The sequence below is a fragment of the Oncorhynchus gorbuscha genome, linkage group LG18, assembly GCF_021184085.1.
Source record: "Oncorhynchus gorbuscha isolate QuinsamMale2020 ecotype Even-year linkage group LG18, OgorEven_v1.0, whole genome shotgun sequence".
NCBI lineage: Eukaryota > Metazoa > Chordata > Actinopteri > Salmoniformes > Salmonidae > Oncorhynchus > Oncorhynchus gorbuscha.
The window spans coordinates 6,892,845-6,919,992 of record NC_060190.1 but is presented as its reverse complement, the minus strand read 5'-3'; the positions used below and the strand labels follow the sequence as shown (position 1 = coordinate 6,919,992).

The window sequence follows — 27,148 nt, the reverse complement described above, 5'->3', positions numbered from 1 at the left end:
GGTGTCCACATCACCAACAAACTATCATGGGCCAAGCACACCAAGACAGTTGTGAAGTGAGCACGACAAAGCCTTCTCCCCTCAGGAGACTGAAAGGCATGGCTCCTCAGATCCTCAAAAGGTTCTACAGCATCGACAGAATCCTGACTGGTTGCATCATTGCCTGGTATGGCAACTGCTCGGCCTCCGACCGCAAGGCACTACAGAGGGTAGTGCGAAAGACCCAGTACATCACTGGGGCCATGCTTCCTTCCATCCAGGACCTCTATACCAGGCGGTGTCAGAGGAAGGCCCTAAAAATTGTTAGACTCCAGCCACCCTAGTCATAGACTGTTCTCTCTACTACGGCACAGCAAGCGGTACCGGAGCACCAAGTCTAGGCCCAAAAGGCTTCTTAAGAGCTTCTACCTCCAAGCCATAAGACTCCTGAACAGCTAATCAAATGGCTACCCAGACTATTTGCACCCCCCCCCCTCTTTTACACTGCTGCTACTCTGTTTATTATCTATGCATTGTCACTAACTCTACCTACATGTATATATTACCTCAATTAACCGGTACCCCCGCACATTGACTCTGTACCCCTACCCCCTGTATATAGCCTGTTATTTTACTGCTTCTCTTGAATTATTTTTTTACTTAACTAACAATGCAGTTTTAAGAACAATAAGTGTTAAGATCTTGTAAGTAAGCATTTCACTGTAAGGTTGTCGACCTGTTGTATTCGGTGAATGTGACATAACATTTGATTTGAAATTGGACACCAAAATAACATGAGTCACAAACCACAACAAAATATTTTATATAAAAGATTTTATATGGACATTCACTAACAAAATAGCATAATGGCAGCCAATGGATAAACATGACAGAGGGGAAGAGATTCAAAAAAGGACAGTCACTTCTATTTGAAACCTATAGAGAATAAGAACCACCTCACTGTATAATATAATACAAGGAGCCTACTCCATGGCTCTGTTCCAATATCCACACAAGTATACTACTTAGTATGAAGCACTGTATCAAGGTATGAATTCAAAGTAATATGCTGGTATGGAAATTAGAACGTTGCCATTGTGTTCTTGCCTCGTTGTGGAGGCCATTTTGATTTGACCATCACTGGGCCTGAGTCTTTGACAAGCAGCACTGTGCTCTTCTTTGCTACACTAGCATCCTTAGCATAAAAAAGGGCTAGCTGCCTAGCATTCTCAATGGAGTTTAGTGGTAAAAGATGACTATTGCAACCGAATGCTGTTGGAGTCTGATCTCAAAAGACAGAATCAAAATCATGCAAAACATTTAGGTCAGGGGTCTCAAAAACTCTACTTCCTGGAGAAGTAGATCATGCTAGTTGCCCATGTTGATTGGTTCAATAGGTTGTCAATCATTTATCCACTTTGCTCTGCGTTTCTCAATTTGGTAACCATAGAAATAGGGCATAAATAACCATCTTTGGCTGTATCTTTTCAGTTATTCATATTTCAGTCCACTTTTGCAATACATGATAATAAAGTCAAATGACCAGAGAAGAGTTTGACCCCTGTTGATGTCTTAGATTAAGTTCACACTGAGAAGAGTGGTACACACAGCCAGAAAACCGAAGATAAAATGAAAAAGAGCAAACATTTCAAAATAAACAATGACTGCAGCATTTTGAAATATTGTTTCATAGTAATTAGTTCATGCCCCACAACATTTTCTTTGTAAAACTGCTATGAAACATTTACCATTGTACAAACCAAACAATAATACATACAACCTTTTGTATACTTGGATCATTCAAAGCCACATGCCCTTTAACCTAGACAGCACACGAGCGCTACGCTCTTCACATCCGTTTTAAACCTCAACTGACTAAATTTCAGCACTGAAATGTTAGGAGTCTTTGTCTACGACAGAGTGACTAGATTACTTCACCAGGTCAGAAGAAGTGCTTGTCAGGCCACCATTCATTCCAGCGTATTCTTGTCTACTGTAAACTTTGGACTTGGAATAAATTGTGAGACCCAAACATTTCAGCCTTTCCCTATCTTTTGGGGGGAAATTAGTTTGGTAGTTTAGTTTTACGTGCTTTCCCGTTTTGTTCGCGCCATAGATATAGAACACTAGATAGGCTGATGTCATAGAGGTATACTTCTATGGTTCCCTCCCTCTTTGAAACTACTAAAGAGTCCATTCCCCTCTGCCCAAGAAAACAACACAAGGGGGGGGGGATATCAGATTTCAACTAATCTTGGAGGAAATTAAAATGTCACCTTACATTAGGTGGAACAACATTTACCAATAGAAAAAAATATAACGACCTAATGCAACAAATAAAAAGACCACACTTATAATAATAATAACCACAAGAACGATAATATATTTATCATACACATGACTAAAAGTGTGCTTTTCTACAAATCTTTGGAACAAAAAATAAAAAGAGGCAAAAACCACATTTTGGAAATAGAGTATAAGGATATAGAAATATGCACAATAGTATGGTATTTTGCATTAAATATTTTTCATATTGATGGTGTCCCTCTTTCAACACCTGTTGACAGAATCTCACTATCTATTACCAACGTAGCTATTCTCAGGAAGACTGTACTTGATGTTTACCTGCTCTTCTAAAAGACAGAACAAGTTAGGGAAATCAATCATATAGCCAAATAATACATCCCTATCATACCTTTTCAAAGAAATATAACTGAAGAAGTTTATTCTAGGACACTAGGTTCTGGTTGTTTCAATGATATCAGTGATATATGTCTCAGCCTAACATTCACAATGCAATAAAAAGCAGGCCGGTACCTCGATAGTAGTGATGAAATATTATATAGTTCTGAGTGATGTGTATAGTGTGAAGTATTGTGAGAATATGATGTTGTGCACTGGAAGTTTAGTTTGGTATAATATTGTGTTATGTAGAGGGGACGTGTAGTGTTGCCCACTGTAGTGAATGACACAGATATTATCTACACCGTAGTCCTAGCCCCTAGACCTCGTTTCTAGAGAAGTGGAAAATGTGTGTGGAGGTGTGCTCAGAGAACCACTGAAACTAACAATATTAACGCAATAAAGACAACGCTATAAATCAGCAATAATAATAATAATTTGGTAACTTTTTTTCTTTCTCTAACTAATTTATTTGCATAATTGTAACAATTAAATTTTTAAAGGTTTGCCATTTTCACGGACTAAGAAAACTTTGAGGTAAGGAACAGCTATGATAATCCTTTTACTGCTCAGTTTGAAGTGAGTCATTTCTAATAGTGTTAAAAAAACATCAGTCCATCCCCTCTCTCTCTGCAATGATGATGTCATTTCCTCTCTCATACTCCTTCACCCCACAACAGGAAACATGGAGTCACATCCTCCACTTTGTTTGCAAGTTGTCTTTGTTCCAAAATGCTTCTGGTGCTCGGTTGCTGTGGTTCCTCGCTCATTCAGGCTCCACAGACCTGCAGACACTGGCAGTCACAGTTCTGTCTTCCATAACTAGGCTCCGCCTCCATTCTTGATGTATGAGTTGTGTATAATACATGCCACATTACACCTTGGCTGTTATACGTGTGGTATGGGGTTTCAGTGTTCAGTTAACGGTCCGGACACCAGTTACATGATAGGCTCTGGAGGTATGCTAGCTGGGGGCGACCATTCTGTGTCTTGTGCTGCTGAGAGTGTCGAGAGGGAGAAACAGGGGGACTATAATACAGCCGTGCAATGGAAACAAGCGGCCATTTGGTTCAAATACAAGTTTTTTTTTCTATTTTCTTTTCTTTGTCAAGGCTTTCTACCAGTCTTTAAAACGGCATTCCTATTTTTGTTTGAAGCGAAAAAAGAGTGGACAGCAGGAGATTTTGAAATATAAATGTTTCCATGGTAGGCGACAAACTTGCGTCAACGTGTTGCAATCTCCATCCTGGACAGCAGAGGGAGCTCTTTTATAGATTGTTCAAACAGGATGAGAGAGCTCCTGGGAAATGTGGTTAGTAGGGCGCAAATCTACTGTAGCCTCCCCTGTACAGTGTGGCCTGGTAGAGACAGAGGAGAGGAGGTAAGATGGCAGTTAGTGGGTTAGTGAATGGCTAGATCTTTACCATAGAAGTAGAATTACTAGAATGGACAATCTAATTCTATGATATTTTCGTTGTTGTGGATAGTAATGTAAATATATGTTCTTACCATAGCTCCTACACCATAGGCTGCAGCAGGGTTCAGTGCAGCGTGGTAAGGGTCTGTCGTGTACACCCGTCCGTAGCTGGACACCAGAGATTAGTACATTACAAACCCGCAGCTGTGCAACCAAACATGTTCCAGAATAGAAAGTGAAGTAGGCCCACTACTTTTCATTTGAATATGTTAATATATAGTCATAGTACGGTGTGCTACTGCTTTATTTTGTGTAATATCTTGTGTCTATCACCCACCCATCACTGTAGGCAGCTGCTGCGGCAGCCGCTGCTCCTGCAGGACCAGCTACCGCAGTCGGCTGAGCGTAGCGATACGCAGCATAGCCACCCTATAGGAGGAAGGGACAGACAGCGAGAACACGGTTGTTAGTCAATTGTTATCAACTCCCTCACACAATACCCCAGGAATGAATGAGAGTGAAGCTATGTTCCTTTATAACAGCAGAAAAAGGAGCGAGACTAACAAGCAGCAACAACAGGTCACCTGGTGCAACATGGCATTCAGAGAATGTAGCAGAGGCCTTTTCCCCGTGTCGGTCTCCCTCCATGACCAACAAAAAAAACACTAGGGCCTCGGTTTGTGGCAATGATATAGGCCCTGCATCAAGTGTGCCGCAGCTTTTCTACATTCAATTCATCTGATAATTGAGGTCTTGTTGGAGGTGGGGGGAGAGACAAAGACAGGAGAAAGTGTGCATAACCTCAGGTGTGAAATCTCCTCCTTCCCATCAAAAACACAGCGTTAAAGAAAGGGGGGGGGTGAATAAACAGGTGATCAGGATCATTATTCCTTTAATGTGGAAAAACGGATGATGAAGACACAGAAGACGGCCAGCCAATACAATTAAGGGGGAGGGGACACACACTCGCATGGTCACAACCAAATCACTGACAGCATGCACCCCAAACTCAACAGAGGAGGCCGCCTCCTTGGCAACACACCACTGCATTCTAACCTATAGATCATTACAGGACCAAGTCCCAGTATTCAGTAACACACACATCTGCTGGGGTGAGGGAGGGGATAGGAAGAGGAGGATACAGAGAGAGAAGAGAGGAGGAGAATGGGGAAGAGGGGTATAAGTGTGTCTGCATGCCAACATTGATTCAGTTAGCATGCCACAGGTGGAACAGATATAGGGAGATACCAGGAAGGGGTCAGAACGACTCATTAAGATGAAGATCCATGTCCCTGAGAGTCTGTGGACCTGTGTTGATCCTCAGATCCTGGAGATCCTGTCTTTAAGCTACTCAGCCTCAACTTTCAGAAACCATGTCAGCCATTACTGGCAAAGCAAAGTGTACCTCTATTTTGGCTACACTTCATATCTAAGGGTGGCCGTTATAAAGACTGCATAAGAATCATGGCAAAATCCTATGTTGTTTTCATCTGTGTATATGATTTATTGTACAATTGTTTTTTTTTAACTGAACAAAACTTTAAAATGTCCATCATGTTATGTCTAATTCCTTTAGAAGGTAATATTGTCATTCGTGTTATAACGATTCCCTTTCTCCCCCGTTCTGCAACTCCACCCATGTCAGAATCCAGTGAGTTAGTAATAGAAATAGAAATAAAAGAGGCATTTCAATCTGGGATGGTCAATAAAACACCAGTAGCAGTCAGTCAGTCAGTGGAACGCATAGTAATAGGATGGATGCACACTGGCTGATCACACAGTGACGTGATGATGGGACCCTACCTGGGGCAATCTGCCACTAATGTCCTGAAACACTATTCTACAGAGAGAACAGAGAACAGCTATGGTCAACCTGGTACCACACACACACACACAATCACAGTCCACACGCAGGCAAACGATGCATAGAGCAGTCTATTCATGAATGTATAGAGCTATGAGGGCGTGTAGTATAGATCCTGGAAGATTGGACATTGCACATGGCATGCACCGCTTCATATAGCAATGTGATTCATCAAGAACAAAATGTGTGCCGTGTAACAGCTGTTATTGATCTGCCTAATTAAAATAATTGACTGAATAAAACGATTTTTAAAAAAAACGTGTGTTCAATTGTAAAGTTTACTACATCACCCACATATACACAGTTCTGTGGATTTGGTCCATGCACACACGCTCACACACTCCGACGGAGGGAGGGGAAAGGAGAGAATGAGAGAGAAAGAGCGAAGGAGAGAGGTATACTTACATAGAGGTCTGCTGCACCGTAAAACCCTTCCTGATACATCACACTGAGAGAGAAGAGGAAAGACCAGAAAGAGAGCGATGGATAGAAGAGAAGTGATGGATGGTGATTGAGGAGTGGAAGGAAATACAAGTTGTGAGGAGGAGCAGAATAAAGAAGAGGGTGTAAAAGAGAGGAGAGAAAAGGGCCGGGTGATTAATATACACACACACACACGTGCAACATGCGAGATAAAATACCACTTCTCTTGTTTGGCCAAACGTAGCCCTTTATACAAGTCATATTGGAGTGATTGTGACCACTGCGCAGTAGAACGCAATATTATCTCATGTTCAGACAAAGAAATGATATTTCAGCGCAGCACCAAACTAACGCAATTAAGTGTATTTGTTATATCACACCATGCAGTAAAAGAGTGTGTGTGTGCGTTTGTTTTATTGAGTAACACCTACCCTGGGTATGTAGGTATAGCTTGCTGGGGTAGGGCTGCCCTGACAGCACCGTAGACCGGCCGGCCACGACCCCGGAGGTGGGCGCCCCTAAAGGTCGCCGCCGCTGTGGCAGCCTGTGCAGCCGCCGCAGGGTACGGGAAGCCAGGGACTGAGAGAGACAGGCCAGAGAAATCAGAGAGAGGCAAAAAAGAACAAAGAGTTAGTCTACACAAAAGAACAGCCTAGCGAAAATAACAAACAGCCTAGCGAAAATAACAAACAGCCTAGCGAAATTAACAAACAGCCTAGCGAAATTAACAAACAGCCTAGCGAAAATAACAAACAGCCTAGCGAAAATAACAAACAGCCTAGCGAAAATAACAAACAGCCTCGCGAAAATAACAAACAGCCTAGCGAAAATAACAAACAGCCTCGCGAAAATAACAAACAGCCTAGCGAAAATAACAAACAGCCTCGCGAAAATAACAAACAGCCTCGCGAAAATAACAAACAGCCTAGCGAAAATAACAAACAGCCTAGCGAAAATAACAAACAGCCTAGCGAAAATAACAAACAGCCTACAGAAAAGGGAAATGGGCTATTTTGATTATGATGGAGATCCTTTGTGGGTGAAGTGTCCTAATATAAAGGAATACATAAGGAATAAAGCTAGTCATATCAACATCTCACCAATCTCCTATTCTGATGAAATTAGGATTTCAACTAACTTTAGAATCTCACCTGTACTGATGAAATGAGGACTTAAGCTAACAATGTTAACAATGTTATACTGATGAAATGAGAACTTACAGTGCCTTCGGGAAAAAGTATTCAGACCCCTTGACTTTTTCCACATTTTGTTAAGTTACAGCCTTATTCTAAAATTTATTAAATTGTTTTTTCTCCCTCATCAATCTACATACAAAAACAGGTTCATTTGCTGAAATATGACATTTCCACACCTATTCAGACCCTTTATTCAGTACTCTGCTGAAGCACCTTTGGTGGTGAGTACAGCATAAAGTCTTCCTGGGTATGACCCCACAAGCTTGACACCTGTATTTGGGGAGTTTTTCCTATTCTTCTCTGCAGATGCTCTCAAGCTCTGTCAGGTTGGATGGGGAGCATTGCTGCACAGCAATTTTCAGGTCTCTCCAGCGATGTTCGATCGGGCCCAAGTCCGGGCTCTGGCTGGGCCACTGAAGGACATTCAGAGACGTGTCCCAAAGCCAATCCTACGTTGTCTTGGCTGTCCTGAGCGCTCTGGAGCAAGTTTTCATCAAGGATCTCTCTGTACTTTGCGCCGTTCATCTTTCCCTCGATCCTGACTAGTCTGCCAGTCCCTGCTGCTGAAAAACATCCCCACAGTATGATGCCACCACCATGCTTCACCGTAGGGATGGTGCCAGGTTTCCTTCAGATGTAATATTTGGCATTCAGGCCAAAGAGTTCAATCTTTGTTTCATCAGACCAGAGAATCTTGTTTCTCAGGGTCTGAGAGTCTTTGGGTGCCTTTTGGCAAACTCCAAGCGGGCTGTCATGTGCCTTTTACTGAGGAGTGTCTTCTGTCTGGCCACTCTACCATAAAGGCCTGATTGTTGGAGTGCTGCAGAGATGGTTGTCCTTCTGGAAGGTTCTCCCATCTCCACAGAGGAATCCGGAGCTCTGTCAGAGTCACCATCGGGTTCTTGGTCACCTCCCTGACCAAAGCCTTTCTCCCCCGATTCCTCCGTTTGGGCGGACAGCCAGATCTAGGAAGAGTCTTGGAGGTTCAAACTTCTTCCATTTAAGAATTGATGGAGGCCACTGTGTTCTTGGAGACATGCAATGCTGCAGACATTTTTTGGTACCCTCAACACAATCCTGTCTCGGAGCTCTACGGACAATTGCGTCGACCTCATGGTTTGGTTTTTGCTCTGACATGCACGGTCAACTGTGGGACCTTATACAGACAGGTGTGTGCCTTTCCAAATAATGTCCAATCAATTGAAATTGCCACAGGTGGACTCCAATCAAGTTGTAGAGACATCTAAGATGATCAATGGAAACAGCATGCACTGCATTTGCAGAAATTTCTAACAACCTGTTTGCCTTTGATATTATGGGTTATTGTGATGTTATTATGGGGTATTGTGCATAGATTGCTGGATAATTTAAAAAGCAACGTAACAAAATGTGGAGAAAGTCAAGAGGTCTGAATACTTTCCTTAGACACTGTAAGCTAACAATGTTAGCATCTCACCTATACTGATGAAATGAAGACTTAAGTTAACAATGTTAGCATCTCACCTATACTGATGAAATGAAGACTTAAGCTAACAATGTTAGCATCTCACCTATACTGATGAAATGAAGACTTAAGCTAACAATGTTAGCATCTCACCTATACTGATGAAATGAAGACTTAAGTTAACAATGTTAGCATCAGCTCTGCTGATGAAATTAGTCTAACAATGTTAGCATCTCACCTGTATAGAGCTCTGGACTGTACATGGCTCCAACCATTGGACTCAACTTCCACCCGGCTGTAGGGGAGTTGGCATTTAATAGCCCTAATGTACATTTGAGGAAAAAGAGGATAAGAAATATGAGTAACACTCAACATCTATATCTCAACAAGTTAAACATACTATGCAATTACACTGATGTAATCACATGCAACTACATTGCTACTAATGTGTTGGTCATATTCAGCAGTTATAACCAGCAATATAATCTTTACCGTAAGGTAGAGCGGCGAGCCCCTCTCCACCATTAGAATATGGGGTGACCATTTTCTTATTGGTCATCACCCTGGCTGTGGCGTTGTTGACCTGGGTGTCAGAGAGAGGTCAGAGGTCAAGACAACACGACGAGGGGTGACACCGGACCTGAGGGACAAACACCCTTGCCTGCTCCATGCAAACAACATGCACAAACATCCTCCTGTATACCCAAAACCATAGAAACAGAATGAATAGAACAGGCGTGGAACCTCTAACCCTGGAAAACTGACGGTTAAACTCAAGGGTACACTAACAATATCTGGTACTGTGAAGTAATAATTTCCATGATAGTGTACTGTTCATTCCAATAAATAGTGATGTGGCTCATGCAATGTACTGTATTTTTTGTAATGTCCGTTTTTAAAAATCACAGCGCAGATTGATGGGTACACTTCTTTTACTTACTGCTTTAGTCTTATGGGTACACGCAATGGCCGACAGACCACCCATTATGCCATCACTGGCTTTAATGGGGACATCCGTTCTATTCATTCTATTTCTATGCCCAAACCACACAGTACAGGCACCAACAACCTTCAGTACTACCAGAACAAATAGGCCCTATATATTTGAAATATGAGTGCGTCAATACACTTAGAACTGGCTATGACTTTACTAACTCATATTATTAATACATATGCAACTAAAGCAAATAGAGATGAGTAAAACAACACTATGTTTGTACTTGTCAACATTTATCTGCTACTGTGAGCCGTATGAATTGAAAAAGTGACAGTAGTGTCTAAACTTGGATAAGAGGTTCATTTTTCTGATGTAAAGTGATGGTAATTGATTGATCCATGCATTCTTTTGAAGGATAAAAAAAAACTAGGAACTTGTGAGTATTCACAATAATTTAACCATGGACAGACTGAACAAAAATATAAAAACATTTCAGAGTAAGGCATTCAAAAGAAATCCAAGACCATTCCAGGCATTGCTACCTTTAAAAAGAGGGAAAAGAGAGGGTGAAGTAAGCTTCTGTTGAACACGATGCAAAACGTTTCATCACTTGAACAGGTCACACACAGATTACACGCAGCCAGTCAATCAAGAGCGCATCACATGACCAGAAGGTGAGCCAAACCAGCCAATCAGCAAGCATCAGATGCAGTATATATAGACCAATCAAAACATTCTGGCAGCGCTCCCAATCAAGTCACACACATCATACAGAGAGAGAAGGGGGGAGAAGAGAGCGGGATGCAGGAAGAATAGCCAGTCCACATTAAAAGACACGGGAACACATAAATGATGGGAGGTAAAGAGAGAGTGAGAGAGAAAATTATTTTTCTCATGAACAAAAAAAAAAAGAAATACCAAGATGCGGAACAAACGAATCAAAACAAAATAAAAAATGTCTAACCGTTTGCCTACATACATGATCCAATACATGAGCTGGAATAAACAGGGATGAGACAGAGGGAGAGAGGACAGAATAAAGAGATAGAGGATGGGGGGGGGATGCAAATGTCATTCCTCAAAAAAACAAATCAAACCATGACCGTGAAACACTGTCAGGCATTGCAATTCAGTGTCGCACGACAAATAACTAGAAGCAGACACCAATATAACACACCATCCAAAACCAAACCATTGCTCAACATTTTTTTAAAGAAACTCCTCGTGAACATAATGTCTGGGCAGATAATCTAATTAAATATACTATCCTATTGAGAGTCAGATGTGATACTGATGGTGGTTTCAAGATGATCTTCTCTCTCGTGGTGGTCTCCATTGGCAACTCGTTTGAAGTATTTTATATACTCGATATCAGTTGCATATCCTTAGCTTGTACAAAGTGTCATTTAACCTTCGTTTTAATGTGAAGAATAGACTACGTTGCCCTTCTACATGGACAACTACAGCCAGCGCACAAAACCTACTGTCTCGTTACCAGGACTGACTTCTACCACAACGCGTTCATGCTTTATCATGCCAACCCACTACTAGTGTACCAAACAAAATGCTGTTGAAGCAAAGCAAGCTACCGTTTGGTATTCACTAAAGAAAGGTAGCTAATACATAACAGAGATGACAGTGGCACTATATGGTACAGACGACAAGAGATAGTCAACCATGCAGGAAGTCAATAGCTCTAGAATTCATGTTTGAATGCAGTTAGAGAGGTGAATGGAATTAATGCATAAAGTGGTAGTCAGTAGCGCTTGTAGATGCTTTTTATATCAGCTTATCTTAATGTTACAGAAATAGTCTGGAAGGCCATGCGGTCAAATGCCATTGATTTTTCTAATCAGCATTTTATTTGCCAGCACCACAATCAATCACAGGATTAGCCAATCAGATCCTTTCGATCAAACCCTGCCGGGTCATGGACACTTTTATTGTATTTTTTTGTGTGTAGGGTGCACTATCTTTATTTGGCGGAAGGGGGGTGGGGGGTCATTCAAAAATGATGCCATGTGTACACAACTTACCATTGCTGGGGAAACGGTGTGAGGACACGCGAGCGGTTACCGTGGAGACTGACAACAACACAGAAATCATCAGGGGGAAATAGAGAAAATATAATAAGAAATTAACCAAAACAAAAACAACCAATGAGGTGATGAAAAGCAACCACACCCACCCTAAGGTACACAGAGGAAGTGATGTCATGAAGTGATGTCACGGGTGATTGGTCACCTTTTGACATAAAACGGACCTCTATTGATGTAACTACTACAAATACCCAATACATACACATATGGGAGACAGAGGGGGACAGTTGAGGGATCAATCTAGAAGCCTATGGGTCAGGGAGAAGTCACTAAACTTTTCAACACATAGCCAGTGTTGGGGGTAACGCCTTATAAAGTAACGTGCTACAGTAATAATAATATGTTTTGTGGTAACGAGTAATATATCAGAGTTACTGTTCAAATTGCAGTAATAATAGTAGTTATCATTCCCTTCCTATTACACTTATTGATCCAAATGAATGTGTGAGATTATTATTCCCTCTGTTGGCGCAATATATATAAGATTTAAAAATGTCCTCTCACCAGGTTCCCGTTGATGCATGCACACACTACCACTGACTGTTTAAGTGAGGATGATGGGAAAATGGCAGAAGAGTCTAAAACACTTGTTTTCCCAGCGTGGAAGTACTCCCATTACTTTAATTTGGTAGGACAAGATGACAAGAATAACACAGTAAAATGTCAACTCTGCCCAGGTGAGAAGAGAAACACCTGACCCTGCTGCTGAAGATGACTGTGGGCATATTTCATCCTAATGGTTCAGGAGGACAGGCTGTGACCCAGGGAGAGCTGAACCAGCATGTAGCTGGGTATGTAGTAAGAGGAAATGCTGCCCTTATCCTCAGTAGATATTGTGTCGGTCATTATTAGGCTAATTGTGTTGGTGCATAGGCCTACGTAGGGTAACGTTGACATTGTTTACATTGAGTGAGGAAGCGCAAAGTTTTGGGGTGTAACAAAGGTAATAACGATCAGTGTAACTAATTACTTTTCCCAGGGAGTAATAAGTAAAGTCATTCATTAATGTTGAAAGAAGTAATAGATAACAACTTTCTTTTTTGTAAAAAACCTAACACTGCACATAACAAAATACTGTATTGGAGTACACTTAAAAAGGAGAATGGACAGATGGAGAGAGGGGTATATCGACTTGGCTTGGGCAGTATACCATTTATACAGTATACTAGGGTATTTGGAAAAGCCACAGGATGTTTTTTCAATAAATTAGAATATTTGTATCAACTTTTTAAGTTAATACCTGCAGTCAACTTGTGCAATATGTTCGGCATTAAAGCAGATTGCGTTCTTCATTTCACCGGTCTTACGTTCTGAAGTTTACCGCAGTTCCCCAGAACAGTTGAGCCAGTCAAGTGTTTGTTTGTAAATGGCAGAGGTGTGGACTTGAGTCACGACTTGGATTCGAGTCACAAATATGATTACTTGCAACTCGACTTTGACTTCAACACCAATGACTCTCGTCTTGACATGGACTTGAGCCTTATGACTCGCCCCGACACCCTCCCCAAGCCCAAATATTAAAAGTTATGCTATTAAAGAAAAAAATGTGCAGCACATCAACTCTTCATTTAACGGATTACACTTTGAATCAGACAGCAGCCAATCAAATTGTGCCAGCTGAGAAAAAGTTGTGCGTGGCAGTGCAGAGGAATGTCGCCGGGTGAATTCAGATGGAGCCCTTGGAGAGATGATACCCAAAATGATTATTTTCAGATATAAAGACGCTGTATCAACAAAAAACGGATTGTAACTTGCAAAACATGCGGGAAGAAAATTACAGATGGAGGCGCAACAATTTCCAACTTTGTTCGACATTTGAAGCTGTACAAAGAACGTAAGTCGTGGCTAATATAGCCAACAGCTATATATTTTGTTACTTTCCTAGTGTATCAGGTAGGCTAACGTAACGTTAAATCAATGAGCCTCCACAGTTAGTCAGTACGGGAACATGATCATTGCCCCCAAGATTGAGCTACAACTGGCTAGGCAGTTGGTAGGCTAAATCTTACCTGATGTTCCTAAAAACAAGGTTGGGTGATTGTGTACAAGCCTACGTCGCCCGATAGCAATCACTTAAAGGGGGGGGCTACCCATGTATTTCCACGGAAATATAAAGTTTATTTGGAAAGTAATAAATTGTTATTTTTTAAAGCATTCATGATTTGCGTAAATGTAATATACTATTACTCTTGTTAAAAATATGAAATGGTATTACATTTGGTGTGAGCACATTAGGACTTGTTTAGGACTCGAAACTCAAAGTTAAACTTGAGACTTGAATCGGACTTGCCTGTCTCGACTTGGGAGTTGAGCGCCAAGACATGAGACTCACTTGTGACTTGTAAAACAATGACTTGGTCCCACCTCTGGCAAATGGCACAACAGGAGACGGCGGGAGCTGCTGAGACCACAGCCTTGTATATCTTTCGGCCAGTCACTGTTGTGCGCCGCACGAGGCGATGAAGTTACACTCAAACAAATCACTACGAAATGTTTGCCATCAGATATCTTATCACGGCTTTCTGCCGTCTGTGAGAAGTCAAAGGGCTCTTAGTTATCTGCCATGTTCCCCCTGTGCTTCCTTACTAGCAGGCTTTTTCCTCCTCCGTTCTTCTCACCTCTGCTGGATGTACCACATGCTGGATCTTCTTTCAGAAAAGCATGCATCACAACTCTGTTCATGTGTACAATTTCTCTCGTTCACCTTCGCTTGTACAAGTCCAGACGCAACGAAAATGACATTCGGTGGCTACTAGTATAACTTCATGAGCTGGATTTGCCGGTCTTTGCAAGTAGTTTGTTGTTCGCATTCTAGTAAGACGCCCAACGGGCGTTTTCTTGTGGTTTTTGTGAGTCGCTCTGGATAAGAGCGTCTGCTAAATGACTTAAATGTAATGTAAATGTTTTTAGTGCCCCTTGTGGGCTATGCCGGTAATCGCGTAAATCCTGGAATGGCAGGTAGGACGGTATGAAAATCTGGATACCGCCCATGCCTAATATGGACAGGTGTTGAGGGTCACAAACAAACACAGGTTGATATATGGGGAGAGAGACAAACAAGGATAGACAGACCGACCGGCATGAAGATAGAGTGGAGAAAGAGATTGAGCAGAACAGAAAAGGGGGGAAAGGAGAGGAAGACAGCCGTATCATCGTCACTCGTCACTCTCTCCATCGCTCTCTCTCCCCCTCTTCCCCCGTATCTCTCTCTCTCACCCGCACGTTTAGACCCACATCCACACAGCAGGAGTGCATAACGGTTGAGAGCATGCAGAAGAGCTCAAAACGAAGCATGGATCTAAAACCAAGAGCCAAAGCGATGGCAGAGCATGAGGTGTTGTCCTTCCGAGATCTTCCAAGTCATGCTGACAAAGAAAACCAGAGGCATCGCAGCAGAACTCGTCCCCATTACACCAGGTATTACTCGTGGGAAAGGGGGATGCAAGTGAGGGTGAGGTGTGGGTTGCCTTTATTTAATGAGTGACATATAGACCCCAAAACATCACCAGTGAATCTATAAGCAGCAGATCGAACACGTCACCACCACACTCCCTCAGGGCAGTCTCATACCAATACCTGCCAACACCTAATGCATGCAGCAATGTCACCATACAGCAACGTAATCAAACTACTTCAATACTGTGCACTGACTCACAATCAAGCACACAGGTATCGGAATGTAGGGGAAAGAAAAGGAGGCAATCTTTTATGACGTCACATCACCCGACCGGTCTTCTGAAACACGATTGGTAGCCCATGCAAGAGAATCTCACACAAACACAAGCAAGCATGGTTGTTTGTCAGAAGAAGAAAGTAAAGGAAGAGAGGAGAGGGAGAACGTCCCCTCTAAAATAGTGAACACCAATAAAGCCCGGATTCTGATGGCGGAAATGATGGTGATGATGGATATAAAGAAGGGGGTGCAGCAGAGAAAACAAGACACGCCCTCTCGCATGCCGTGTCATAAGCAGCATCCAGAGGCACAGTGTGTAAAGGTGTCACGTGAAAACACTGTTCCCAGACCATTTTGTTGCCAAACCACCCAGCATGCTTTGCAATCCAGGCAGACCCATAAAGCTGAAGATCAAAACGTGCAAATGGACAGTGCGCGAAACAGGACGTGATGTAAAACCAAGACATCGATCTTTCTGTGAGGCACCTCCGCACCATGCTGGAAGGGGGTTATTATAACACTAAACACAAACAGACTCCCCGAAACCATTTGAGACAGTTCAACTGGAGATGGAGGAGCATACTAAGCCAACCAGACCTCATTTCACTGCTGAACTTGGGAGAAAGACAAAAATCAAAATGGCCAACGTTCTTGGAGGGGTAAATTACCTCAACCTTGCGTCCTTCCACCAGAGTTCCGTGGAGAGCAGCTCTGGCCTTCTCGGCGTCTGCGCTCGTCTCAAACGTCACAAAGCCAAAACCCTAGAGAGGGAATGGGGTTGAGGATGGAAACAGAAGGGGATGGAGAGAAAACAATAGGGTTGGAATAGAAGAGAAAGATAAGGGATGTGAAGAAATATGCGTAAACTATGTCCATTCTGTGCAGAATATTATGTCATGTAACTTAAAATGAACAGGTTTGGTAGGTTGATGTGTGCATGTCATACCTTCGATCCTCTCTCGTTGAATATGATCTCTACGTCGAGGATCTTTCCAAATTGCTGTAGAAAAAATGCGGGGGGGGGTGCAGCATCAATAAGCATGGCACTGCAAACTACTGCATTGAAAATGAAATACAAATATTGAACACAAGGTGTCAGTATTGTACTGAACATATGAACTAGCAGAATCATGTTGAACTTTTTTAATGATCAGTTCTATTCCTCTTAGAGCAGAGAATTAAGAGAGGCACTTTTCCCTGCTCCATGTTAAGGAAGCTTTACTAAAACACTAATTTAAAAGTCCTAAAATGGATATAGCAATCGCAGATTGCTCCTTTAATCACTAACTAATCTAGAATGTCAGGGTTGTGGATGGGGAAAAAGGACAATATTCCTGGTCTCGTACCCCAAACATCTGCCGGAGGTCAGGGTCTCTGAAGCGGAAGGGAATGTTGGAGACGTGGAGGCGTTTGGGTGTCCCCTTCTCTGAGTCGTCCCCTACGGACCCCCCGCCACCACCTCCTCCTGTACACACCAACTGGGTATCAATCTGTGACGACACATCTGACTGCTGTGAGAAAGAGTGAAAGAAAGAAAAAGAAAGAGTGAGAGATGCAGACAGACAGAGAAAGAGGCAGAGACACAGAGAAGGAGAGAGAAAGTGGGGATTTAATAGACACTCCCTCATTCACAGCGTGAAACAAAGTCTCTTGTAAAGTTTGTGCAAATAAAACAAACTCACGTGCGTGGTTAAGATGTTTGGGACACTTGTCGGGGTGTTAAGGCCTGCCTGTCCGACCTCCACCGACCCCTGGATGGCCCCTGCGGCGTACAGACTGGCCCCATACTCCAGGGCCAAGCCGTTCTGGGGGGGCGGAGGGGGAGGAGGGGGGAAGGTGGAGAAGGATGGGGGGACGAGACCCTCTTGACCACCTGCTGAATCCTGAGAGCCCTGAGGGTGGGAGAGTGAGAGGGAGAGAGAGCATGAGAGGAGGAAGAGAGAGGTGAGTGGTCTTAAGTAACTGGCTGGCTATACTCCACCGTATTCCTTTACCGACAGAGAGCCAGAGAGAACATCACTAGGGGTAAGACCACTTTCCCAAGAGGTTCAGTTTAAAAGGCTTACAGGCACGGATATTATATTTCCCTCCCCCTGGTGTGTGTGAGTGTGCGGTTGTCCATTAAATATTCACTACAGGCCCATCTATTATTGAGGGGGTCAGCAGCTTCCACACAGAGAAGCAGCACAATAGATGTTGACGCCCACACACAGACAGAAACAGATAAGACACATACACCTCAACACACTAACTATGACACGCAAACGCCCACAAGCCTAAACATTCAAAGGCTGACTGTTGGATAACGGCTGTGCTATAATCTAATGCCCACAACTACCGAAATACTCTCATAAACACACACACACACACACACACACACACACACACACACACACACACACACACACACACACACACACACACACACACACACACACTACAGTGCATTCCTAGCTTATTGGCAGAGGGGCATCGCTACCCTACATGGAAATGGTGAGAGTACTGAAAGAGATGACGGAGAGACAAGAGGAGAGGAAAGGGGGGTGGGATATGGAGAAGGAAAGGACAGGAAAGGGGGATGGGATATGGAGAAGGAAAGGACAGGAAAGGGGGAAGGGATATGGAGAAGGAAAGGACAGGAGAGACAAGAGGAGAGGAAAGGGGGATGGGATATGGAGAAGGAAAGGACATGAAAGGGGGAAGGGATATGGAGAAGGAAAGGACAGGAAAGGGGGAAGGGATATGGAGAAGGAAAGGACAGGAAAGGGGGATGGGATGGATGTCATAAGGTGAATGCACCAATTTGTAAGTCGCTCTGGATAAGAGCGTCTGCTAAATGACTTAAATGTAATGTAATGTAAATATGGAGGGGAAAGTACAGGAGAGGAAAGGGGGATGGGATATGGAGAAGGAAAGGCCAGGAGAGGAAAGGGGGATGGGATATGGAGAAGGAAAGTACAGGAGAGGAAAGGGGGATGGGATATGGAGAAGGAAAGTACAGGAGAGGAAAGGGGGATGGGATATGGAGAAGGAAAGTACAGGAGAGGAAAGGGGGATGGGATATGGAGAAGGAAAGGACAGGAGTGGAAAGGGGGATGGGATATGGAGAAGGAAAGGACAGGAGATGAAAGGGGGATGGGATATGGAGAAGGAAAGGACAGGAGAGGAAAGGGGGATGGGATATGGAGAAGGAAAAAACAGGGGAGGAAAGGGGGATGGGATATGGAGAAGGAAAGGACAGGAGAGGAAAGGGGGATGGGATATGGAGAAGGAAAGGACAGGAGAGGAAAGGGGGATGGGATATGGAGAAGGAAAGGACAGGAGGGGAAAGGGGGATGGGATATGGAGAAGGAAAGGACAGGAGAGGAAAGGGGGATGGGAGAAGGAAAGGACAGGAGAGACAAGAGAAGAGGAAAGGGGGATGGGATATGGAGAGGGAAAGAACAGGAGAGGTGAAGACTGACAGAAAAGTCCTGCTACTGATCCATGAAATACTAGATTCAACGTGTTTCATTCATTTACTATATCAGACTGCTAGAAAACAGGGTTGGCTTAGATTGCTGACAACATACAACTATACATAGTCTCCAAATGTTTATTGAAAACAGATACATTTGCACAATAAGCTCTTGTTGTCTCTCAAATACATTGTTAGTTGTAGGTTAGCTAGCTAGCAAATGTTTTGCCATATTAGCATTCACATGAAATGAGTCAAAACGAGATATGGTATCACAGCCGTGGTCCCATGTGGCTCAGTTAGTAGAGCATGGAGCTCGCAACGCCAGGGTTGTGGGTTCGATTCCCACGGGGGACCAGTACGAAAACGTATGCGCCCACTACTGTAAGTCGCTCTCGATAAGAGCATCTGCTGAATGACTTCAATGTCAAATCAATAACAAGAAAACTATCAGAATGTCAGCTTCTTGTCATTGTTGTGACATTGTCTATAGGTAATGACAAGCATCAGCTGATATAGCAATAATGGTGTGTTATCTAAAACACAACATCTGTCTGTGTGTGTGATTGGGTGAAGAATTTCCCTGCTGTGTGGTACAATACATCCAGAGTCCCTGAGGGAGTGTTAGGACAGAGTGTGTGTGTGCCATCTGTTTTAGCGCCTGACCTTTCGCTGCTTTGCACCTGTGACAAGCTGGGCAAGCCTGGGTCATTTTGATTCTTACAGAACAGAAAAATACATTTTAAAAAACAGGGCAAAACCCCCAAGCCCCTTTCCCACTGTACATGTTTCTAACCGTGGGTTGTTCTATGAAGACTTGGAAAAAGCCTTGAAGCTAAAATATTGGCAAATAATATCCCATTCTATTTCCTTGCTTTGTTTTTCAATTCTGCCAAACCGAAACACAGAAAAATAGAGCAACCTTGAGCCTTCCATTTTAGCTGAACGACTCTGCATGACCTTTCAAATAGAATATTCATGTTCCATTTTCCACACAGGCCTGATACTGCACACCATGGGTATCTCCCAAATGGAGCCCTGTTCCCTGTATAGTGCACTTATTTTGACCAGAGCCCTGTGGGCATCAACTGGAATGGTCTCCTGGTCTGTCAGGATCGCCTTATGTGATTTAGACTAAGTTGCTTTGTCATTCTCTCTGGAAGAGAGGGATGGCTGAGAGAGGGATGGCTGAGAGAGGGATGGCTGAGAGGGGATGGAGAAAGAGCGGGACGGTGAGAGATATTGTCACTCTGATGTGGGGTGTCCTGTAGACATATGTGTCACGCATCTTGTCAGCACAACATTTGTAAACGTGTGTGTGCGTGTCCCTGGTTGTGTAAGCTTATGCCGGCAGTTCAGCGGAGCCTGTGATTCAGAGGCAGTAGCTGCAGCTGACTTACTTTCGGGTCAGTTAGCACCGGCTAGCTAGTGTGTTTGAGGAGCCTGGCATGTTAGAAAATGGACTCCTCTGCCCTGTCTGACTGCAGCAGTGTCACTGTGTGCAGGTAACCACGGCTAACCAGGCCAGATCTAGGCCGTTTGACATGAATAATGACTTATCAGGGACCTCTGTCTAATGGGTGTATGTATAAGTCTACAGCCTAATTCTAAAGAATTGAAGTGTATGAAGAATGGGGGAAGGTGGCATTCAATGGACACTACTGAACTGTAGATGATGCAGGAATTGAAAGGTGCAGTTCTGTTGTCAGTATATTAGACACGGAACAGTATACAATTCAAAATGCTTTATTAAATTCTTGGCACGTTTACCAGCTATCTATACATTCCTAACATAAAGAACTGTAGAAGAAACCCTTCCCATCCTTCCTTGTTAAATAATTCCATCCTCCTAAGCCGCCCCCTCTACCCATCACTCTCCTCCCTCCCACTCGCTCTCCTCCTGCTGCTGCTGTCCTCCCTGTCCTCCCCCTCAACTCCACCCTTTTTTTTTTTACGCTTCACTAAATCCAGACGGGACCCTTGCATCCACCCCCCCCCCCAGTCAACCTCGCTGCCAGGCAGCCTCATAGCAACAGAACATTAGCTCGCCCCGTAAACTCCTCCCACTCCACATCTCCTTATAGGGTAACATGTCTGCTTGTCATGAAGCCCTCTCACTCCGCCCCCACATCCATTTCCTTGTAGGGTCTTATGCACGCTCCAGATGATCACGTGTACACCACGTTCTCCGTCATCTCTCCTGTATTGTGTCTGCTATTAATGGTCTGTTAGGCTCCGGTGCAACTCTTTATGAAAGGTACACATTCAAGACAGACATGGTTGACAATATCTATTGGTCAATATTGCTTTACCGCACCGCTAGTCAACCATGCAACGACGCACGCAGCCCCAGACAAACAAACACACACACGGGTGAACACACAAAACAGGAGTCTATTGACACTACATATGATGTTCCTCCTCTTCCAACACATTGTCAGTGACCACGGAACTAGTTTGTCTTGTTCAGAGGACACGTAGAGCTCAATACCAATCTGACTCTGGCTTTCCCATGGCCAACGCGTTCATGTGTGTACATAAGCTAGTGCCTAGATGACCGTTGTACTGTCAATCACACCGCGCAGTGAGCAGTTGGAGCCAGGCTGGTTGGGATTTCACATCCTGCCCTCCTTTGGAAAGTGCATCATTAGTTTTCAGAAGCATATCAGTTTAGCGCTGCCATAGAGTGGACACAAATGAACATTCAAAATGGACCTCGGCAAAGACGCCTTCCACAGTCCCAATAGTAGAACGGTTTTGCAGTGTTAACTGGACCCATTATTATTACATTTGAAGCACAGCTCAGGACATTGTGTATGCTTCATGCCCGTGTGGGCCTGTAAAAAGTTGTTACACTTCCTAGTGACACTTCACACCCACTTCGATCAATGAACGGTCGTCATAGCAACAACACTAATATACCATTTTGAAGAAAGGGGGCAGAATCATAAATCACCGGTACTGTAGGCCTTTGAAGAATGTCAAGAGCTTTTGACCTCCATAGTTTGTTTTTGTGTGTGTGTGTGTGTGTGTGTGTTTGTGTGTGTGTGTGGTGAGCCAGGTAGGCGTCTCTCCCATGCCTTAGGGCACACGCTTGGGTGGGGCTCTGCAAATATTTCTCCAACTCTCTCTCCTCTCAGTGCTAGGCTATCCCTATTTGCACAAAGAGCTCTGTAGTAAAAGTACACCTTAAAACAGAAGCTATAATTTACTGTGCCTCTCCACAAACAAACAAAAAAAATCCCCCTTTCAAGTGAATTGCAACTTTGGATCCACAGAACTGCAATGTCAGCGATTGAGAATTCTATTACATCACGCAACAAACTAGCTTTATCCAGTGAGCTATCCATCTCACTGTCTAGATTATATATCTACACCCATCTACCTCACTTATCCATTTCTCTATCAGTCCATCTGTGTATAATATTTCCTTTAGGAACAACTATGACTTCTATGGGCCTTCCTGCAAAGAGAAGTCTGTCTTTCACCTTTCATTTCAATGTACATTCTCCTGTTTCCCCCCTCTCCGTCCCATCCCCCTCTTTCTGGGGCTCTTAAAGGAAAACATTGAGATAACAGCTGCTAGGGCCCCAGGGAGAGGCACAGGGAAAAGAGGTCAAATAGTAAAGGGAGCAGGATTCAAAAGGTACTGCTGAAAGAAGTGTACAGGCCAACGCATGTATGCAGGCAGAGCACTAACCAGGGTAGTCAGTCAGACACTGGTGGAACACATGGTGGGACCACTGAGTCATCCCTCAAATATAATGATATGACGATGGTCTGACACACACACACGCGCACACACACACACACACACACACACACACACACACACGTCTCAACATTCAAAGTTTGTGTGTGTGTGTGTGAGAGAGCGTCTCTCAGAGAGATAAGAGAGTGAGGGGGTATTGGTTGAAAAGAAAGAGAAAGCAAGACAGAGAGAGACCGGCAGAGTGAGACAAGAGCGAGAGAGAGACAACTGTTCTTGGGGCACCTGTCCCTTTCGCTTAGAGCATAGAGGGATACGTATACAGACAGCTGCAGAATTTCTTTACCCCCCCATTTGTTCTCCTCCCTCCTATTCCCTATCCTCCCTCCTATTCGCAAACATGTCGAGGCATACTCAGATCCCGAGGACAGTGCAGGCTAGAGGCCTGTACTTACACGGTCATCCTAAACAAATCCTAGATGCTTATTCTCACACGTACACATCTCTTTCCCCGTTCTCCAGATTTGCAGGAACAAATATTCCCGTCCATATGTGCTGCGTATAAACATAAATGCTACGACGCATGAATTGAGAAGCCAGAGTACAAATGTGGCCAGCGAACGTATCTGTGAGCACTAGAGGCCCAGGGCAAGAGAACAGATGCCATGACAATACGGTACAGCAAAGCTCACACAGCATATTATAATACAGATTCTATCTTCAAAGGCTCCCATCTCTGTCCCTCTCGTAGTGCAGCGCAGTATTCCAGTGTTGATTTCCTATTTACCGACGCTTCTGACTGATGATTGGGTGGAAAGCCATGCATGAAATGGCCTCACTAGCACACCGCTCAAGTAAAAAGGGTCAAACACAACGCTTGGCATTTGCACTGAATTAAGAGTCGCTGCAGCTGAAGAACAGACAAACCTAGTTTATGTCATTTAATTGTTGTTCCTTTATAAAACAGCAACCGAAACAGTAGAATAAGCCTTGCAGAAGGGATTTCAAGATCGGAACTCACCGACAACACGGAAGGATAGTACAGTCCCATCATCGTATTTGTGCAAAAACTTGAAATTTCCGTTTATCCTTTCTATCCGAGTGAGTGTTCCCTGTCCAGCTCACTCTCCCGTCTATCTGTCGCTCTTCACAGATTCAAAATCTCCCTCTTCCCTCGCTTGCTCCATATACCACGCCAATCCCCCCTCCCCACCTCCTCCGCTCTCTCTGTCCCTGTCACTCGCTCACTTTTTTCCCCCTCTATTGTGCTTTGCTTTCCCTCAACCCCCAGCCTTCCGTTCTCTCTGTCGTGCCGTTGCCTGTTCACTGCTCATCCCTCTCCCTCCCTCAACCAGATAGCCTGATGCTCCCCAGCCACACTTCCTTCTCCCCTCCCTTTACGCCACCTCCTTTCCCTTGCTGTCACACCTGCAAACTTTCCCCCCTCCCCTACTTCTCTCCCTCCCGCCGTGTCGCAGTATCTCCCTCCCCCCTGTTCTCTTTCTCTCCATGTAGGTGAGTTAAACTGGGGCTGCTCGCACCACTGGGAGATTGGAGAGAGAGAGAGAGAGAGACTACAGAGTGAGTGAAAGAGAGAACAGAAGCTTTGTTTCCCTCCTTCCTCTCCTTTCTGTTTTTCTCACACTCTCTCATCGTCTCCTGCGTGACACTCTCTGGGCTCTTCCATCGGAAAGTCTTTGATCACCTCGTCTCATGCTGTCAGTGACAGTTTACCAGCTCTTCCCCAGGGGGCTTTGTGAGCAACTTCTCATAGTCTCCTGTTAACCTCTTCGGGCCAATATCCCCTCACGATACCGCCGTGGTCCAAATGGCTTTTTCCTCTACACCGCTTCCTTGAGCAAGACTCGTTTAAGAACAGACAAATTCTAGGTATTTTCAGTTATTAAAAGATGCCATCGTTTTCCTTTAGCTGCCATTCCACACTACACAGAGGTATACAGTACGTGGACATGAAGACCGTCCGTATTATTTTATTTAGCCACAGAACAACAACCAAGGATATAGACATGTATAGATAGCGGAATGGGAATATCCATTCTGGTAATTCTAATTCCATGCATACATTGTCAGCCGTGTAAAACGTTCATGATGAATGTTGCACGGCCTCCGTAGTGAGCGGGGGATAAAGAGAGAGGGATGAGGGGATTATGGAAAGAGCATGGAGGATGATCTGAGGATTAACAACACCAACTAAACCACCTAATAACACAATCAGCCTCTTAAAACACACTGGACATACGGTACACACACACACATTTATAAGGTAGGCCCCTATGTACGGTTTTTATTGTCATATGGGCGGTGTTGACTGCAGGGCACACACACAGTTTGTATCTCAGTGTTTCCACTAGGATTTATTTCAGCAGTGGTGGCAAATACCTTACATCTGGTTCAAGTTTACATTGAAAAAGACCATGGAAATTTCAAAATAAAATAATAATACATACAGTTGAAGTCAGAAGTTTACATTCAATTAGGTTGGAGTCATTAAAACTCATTTTTCAACCACTCCATAAATGTCTCGTTAACAAACTAGAGTTTTGGCAAGTCAGTTAGGACATCTACTTTGTGCATGATAAGTCATTTTTCCAACAACTGTTTACAGACAGATTTCACTGTATCACAATTCCAGTGGGTCAGAAGTTTACATACACTAATTTGACGAGTCCTATATCAACATAGCCTGAAATGCTGTTCAGCAAGGATGAAGCCACTGCTCCAAAACCACCATAAAAAAAGCTAGACTACAGTTTGCCATTGCACATGGAGACAAAGATTGTACTTTTTGGAGAAATGTCCTCTGGTCTGATGAAACAAAAATAGAACTGTTTGGCCATAGTGACCATTATATGTTTGGAGGAAAAAGGGAGAGTCTTGCAAGCCGAAGAACACCATCCCAACCGTGAAGCACAGGGTGGCAGCATCATGTTGTGGGGTGCTTTGCTGCAGGAGGGACTGGTGCACTTCACAAAATACATGGCATCATGAGGCAGAAAAAGGATGTGGATATATTCAAGCAACATCAGGAAGTTAATCTTGGTCGCAAAGAGTCTTCCAAATGGACAATAACCCCAATAATACTTCCAAAGTTGTGGCAAAATGGCTTAAGGACGTCAAAGTATTGGCATACACACGTATATAATGTGTATGTATGTATGAGCATATAGGCAAAACGCTGTAGTATACTCAACACAAACTCTTATTATGTTTTAGACTAGTGAGGGAGAAATTGAAGCTACTGGCAGGACAGCTCTACGACATCCTTCCATGCCATATCTATGTGCTTATCTTGATATTGAATTGAAATTCCTACCATATTTCTTGGCTATCCAAGGGCAAACAGGAAATAAAAATAAACCTAGAGAGCAACCATATGCCTAATGTAAAGCCATATTAACAAAGAGTAAACTTATATAGAGAAGGTTATTCAGAAGAGGTTGTGTGGAAAAAACATTTCAGTTGAATGCATTCAGTTGTACAACTTGACGAGGTGTCCCCCTTTCCCTTACATGAAGTTATCAGGCTCCCAATCAGAAATGATCTGAATCCACATCACCACCTTGTGGCTTGAAGAGCTTAGAAAATAACTTAAATATGCCGTTGCCCATATATGGAAGAGCACAATGGCGGACATAAGATAATGAAAATATATCATACAACATGCAAATGTCCCACATGTATGCAATTATGTTAAGGAGACTGTAGTCTTACCTGACTGTGGGTTGGGTATCCATGGTAACCAAGGGTCAGGGGGTCATTGTTCTGAAAGAGAAGAGAGCAGACATTTAAAAACAAGGTCACCAACTACACAAAGTTCACCAATTATCATAATTTTTTACACGTGTGACCAGTTTGTGTCCGTTTTAAGTTGTATAATATTCTCTCTTTCCAGCCAATCATCCCTCTCTCCTCACCAGTATATTCCAAGTTCCAGTTAATTGATGCATTAATGGCCACACTAATCAAATTAATTCTGCCTGTGCCTCACACTCCTCTAGCTAGCTCCCCCACTCAATGTCCTGGTGTGTCCTCTTCCTCGCTCTTCTCACGCCAGTAGAGCTATTGTGTGTTCGTTAGGAGAGATAAGAGGACAGTGAGAGAAAGAACGAGGGAGGAGGAGAAAAAGAGAGACTCATCGTAGCGCTTAAATCAGAAATAGGTCACAAGTGTCATGGAGTATACTGCCTCCCTCACATCATCTGCCCTGATGCAACCCACTGTCAGATTCCTCTCATTTGCTCCGTTAT

General features: G+C 43.6%; 1 protein-coding gene and 1 non-coding gene across 3 annotated transcripts; one reads left to right on the top strand and one right to left on the bottom strand.

The window, feature by feature from the left end:
• Positions 1 to 796: 796 nt before the first annotated feature.
• Positions 797 to 26,923, bottom strand: LOC124002347 (RNA binding protein fox-1 homolog 2-like). 2 transcript variants are annotated; one of them, XM_046309715.1, is made up of 13 exons: positions 26,816 to 26,923; positions 26,613 to 26,663; positions 17,397 to 17,606; positions 17,061 to 17,225; positions 16,661 to 16,714; positions 16,383 to 16,475; positions 9,498 to 9,588; positions 9,244 to 9,327; positions 6,797 to 6,968; positions 6,348 to 6,390; positions 4,416 to 4,507; positions 4,171 to 4,246; positions 797 to 4,019 (listed from the first exon to the last, which is right to left on the bottom strand). In XM_046309715.1, the coding sequence occupies exons 1-13, from the start codon at positions 26,846 to 26,848 to the stop codon at positions 3,975 to 3,977; spliced, it is 1,209 nt and encodes a 402-aa protein (XP_046165671.1). In that variant the 5' UTR covers positions 26,849 to 26,923; the 3' UTR covers positions 797 to 3,974. The 2 variants fall into 2 exon arrangements, with proteins under 2 accessions (XP_046165671.1, XP_046165672.1); XM_046309716.1 differs by lacking the exons at positions 26,613 to 26,663; positions 26,816 to 26,923 and adding an exon at positions 23,902 to 24,211.
• trnaa-cgc lies at positions 19,454 to 19,529 on the top strand. The gene has a single exon. It is a non-coding gene; the product is annotated as a tRNA-Ala (tRNA).
• Positions 26,924 to 27,148: the final 225 nt, after the last annotated feature.

Coding starts and splice junctions, on each gene's coding strand:
- LOC124002347 (XM_046309715.1), bottom strand. CDS start 26,848: ATGCATCAATTAACTGGAACTTGGAATATACTG. Junction 9,328..9,497: donor GCTCGCCGCTCTACCTTACG/GTAAAGATTATA, acceptor AATGTACATTAG/GGCTATTAAATGCCAACTCC. Junction 4,020..4,170: donor CCTATGGTGTAGGAGCTATG/GTAAGAACATAT, acceptor TGTCTCTACCAG/GCCACACTGTACAGGGGAGG.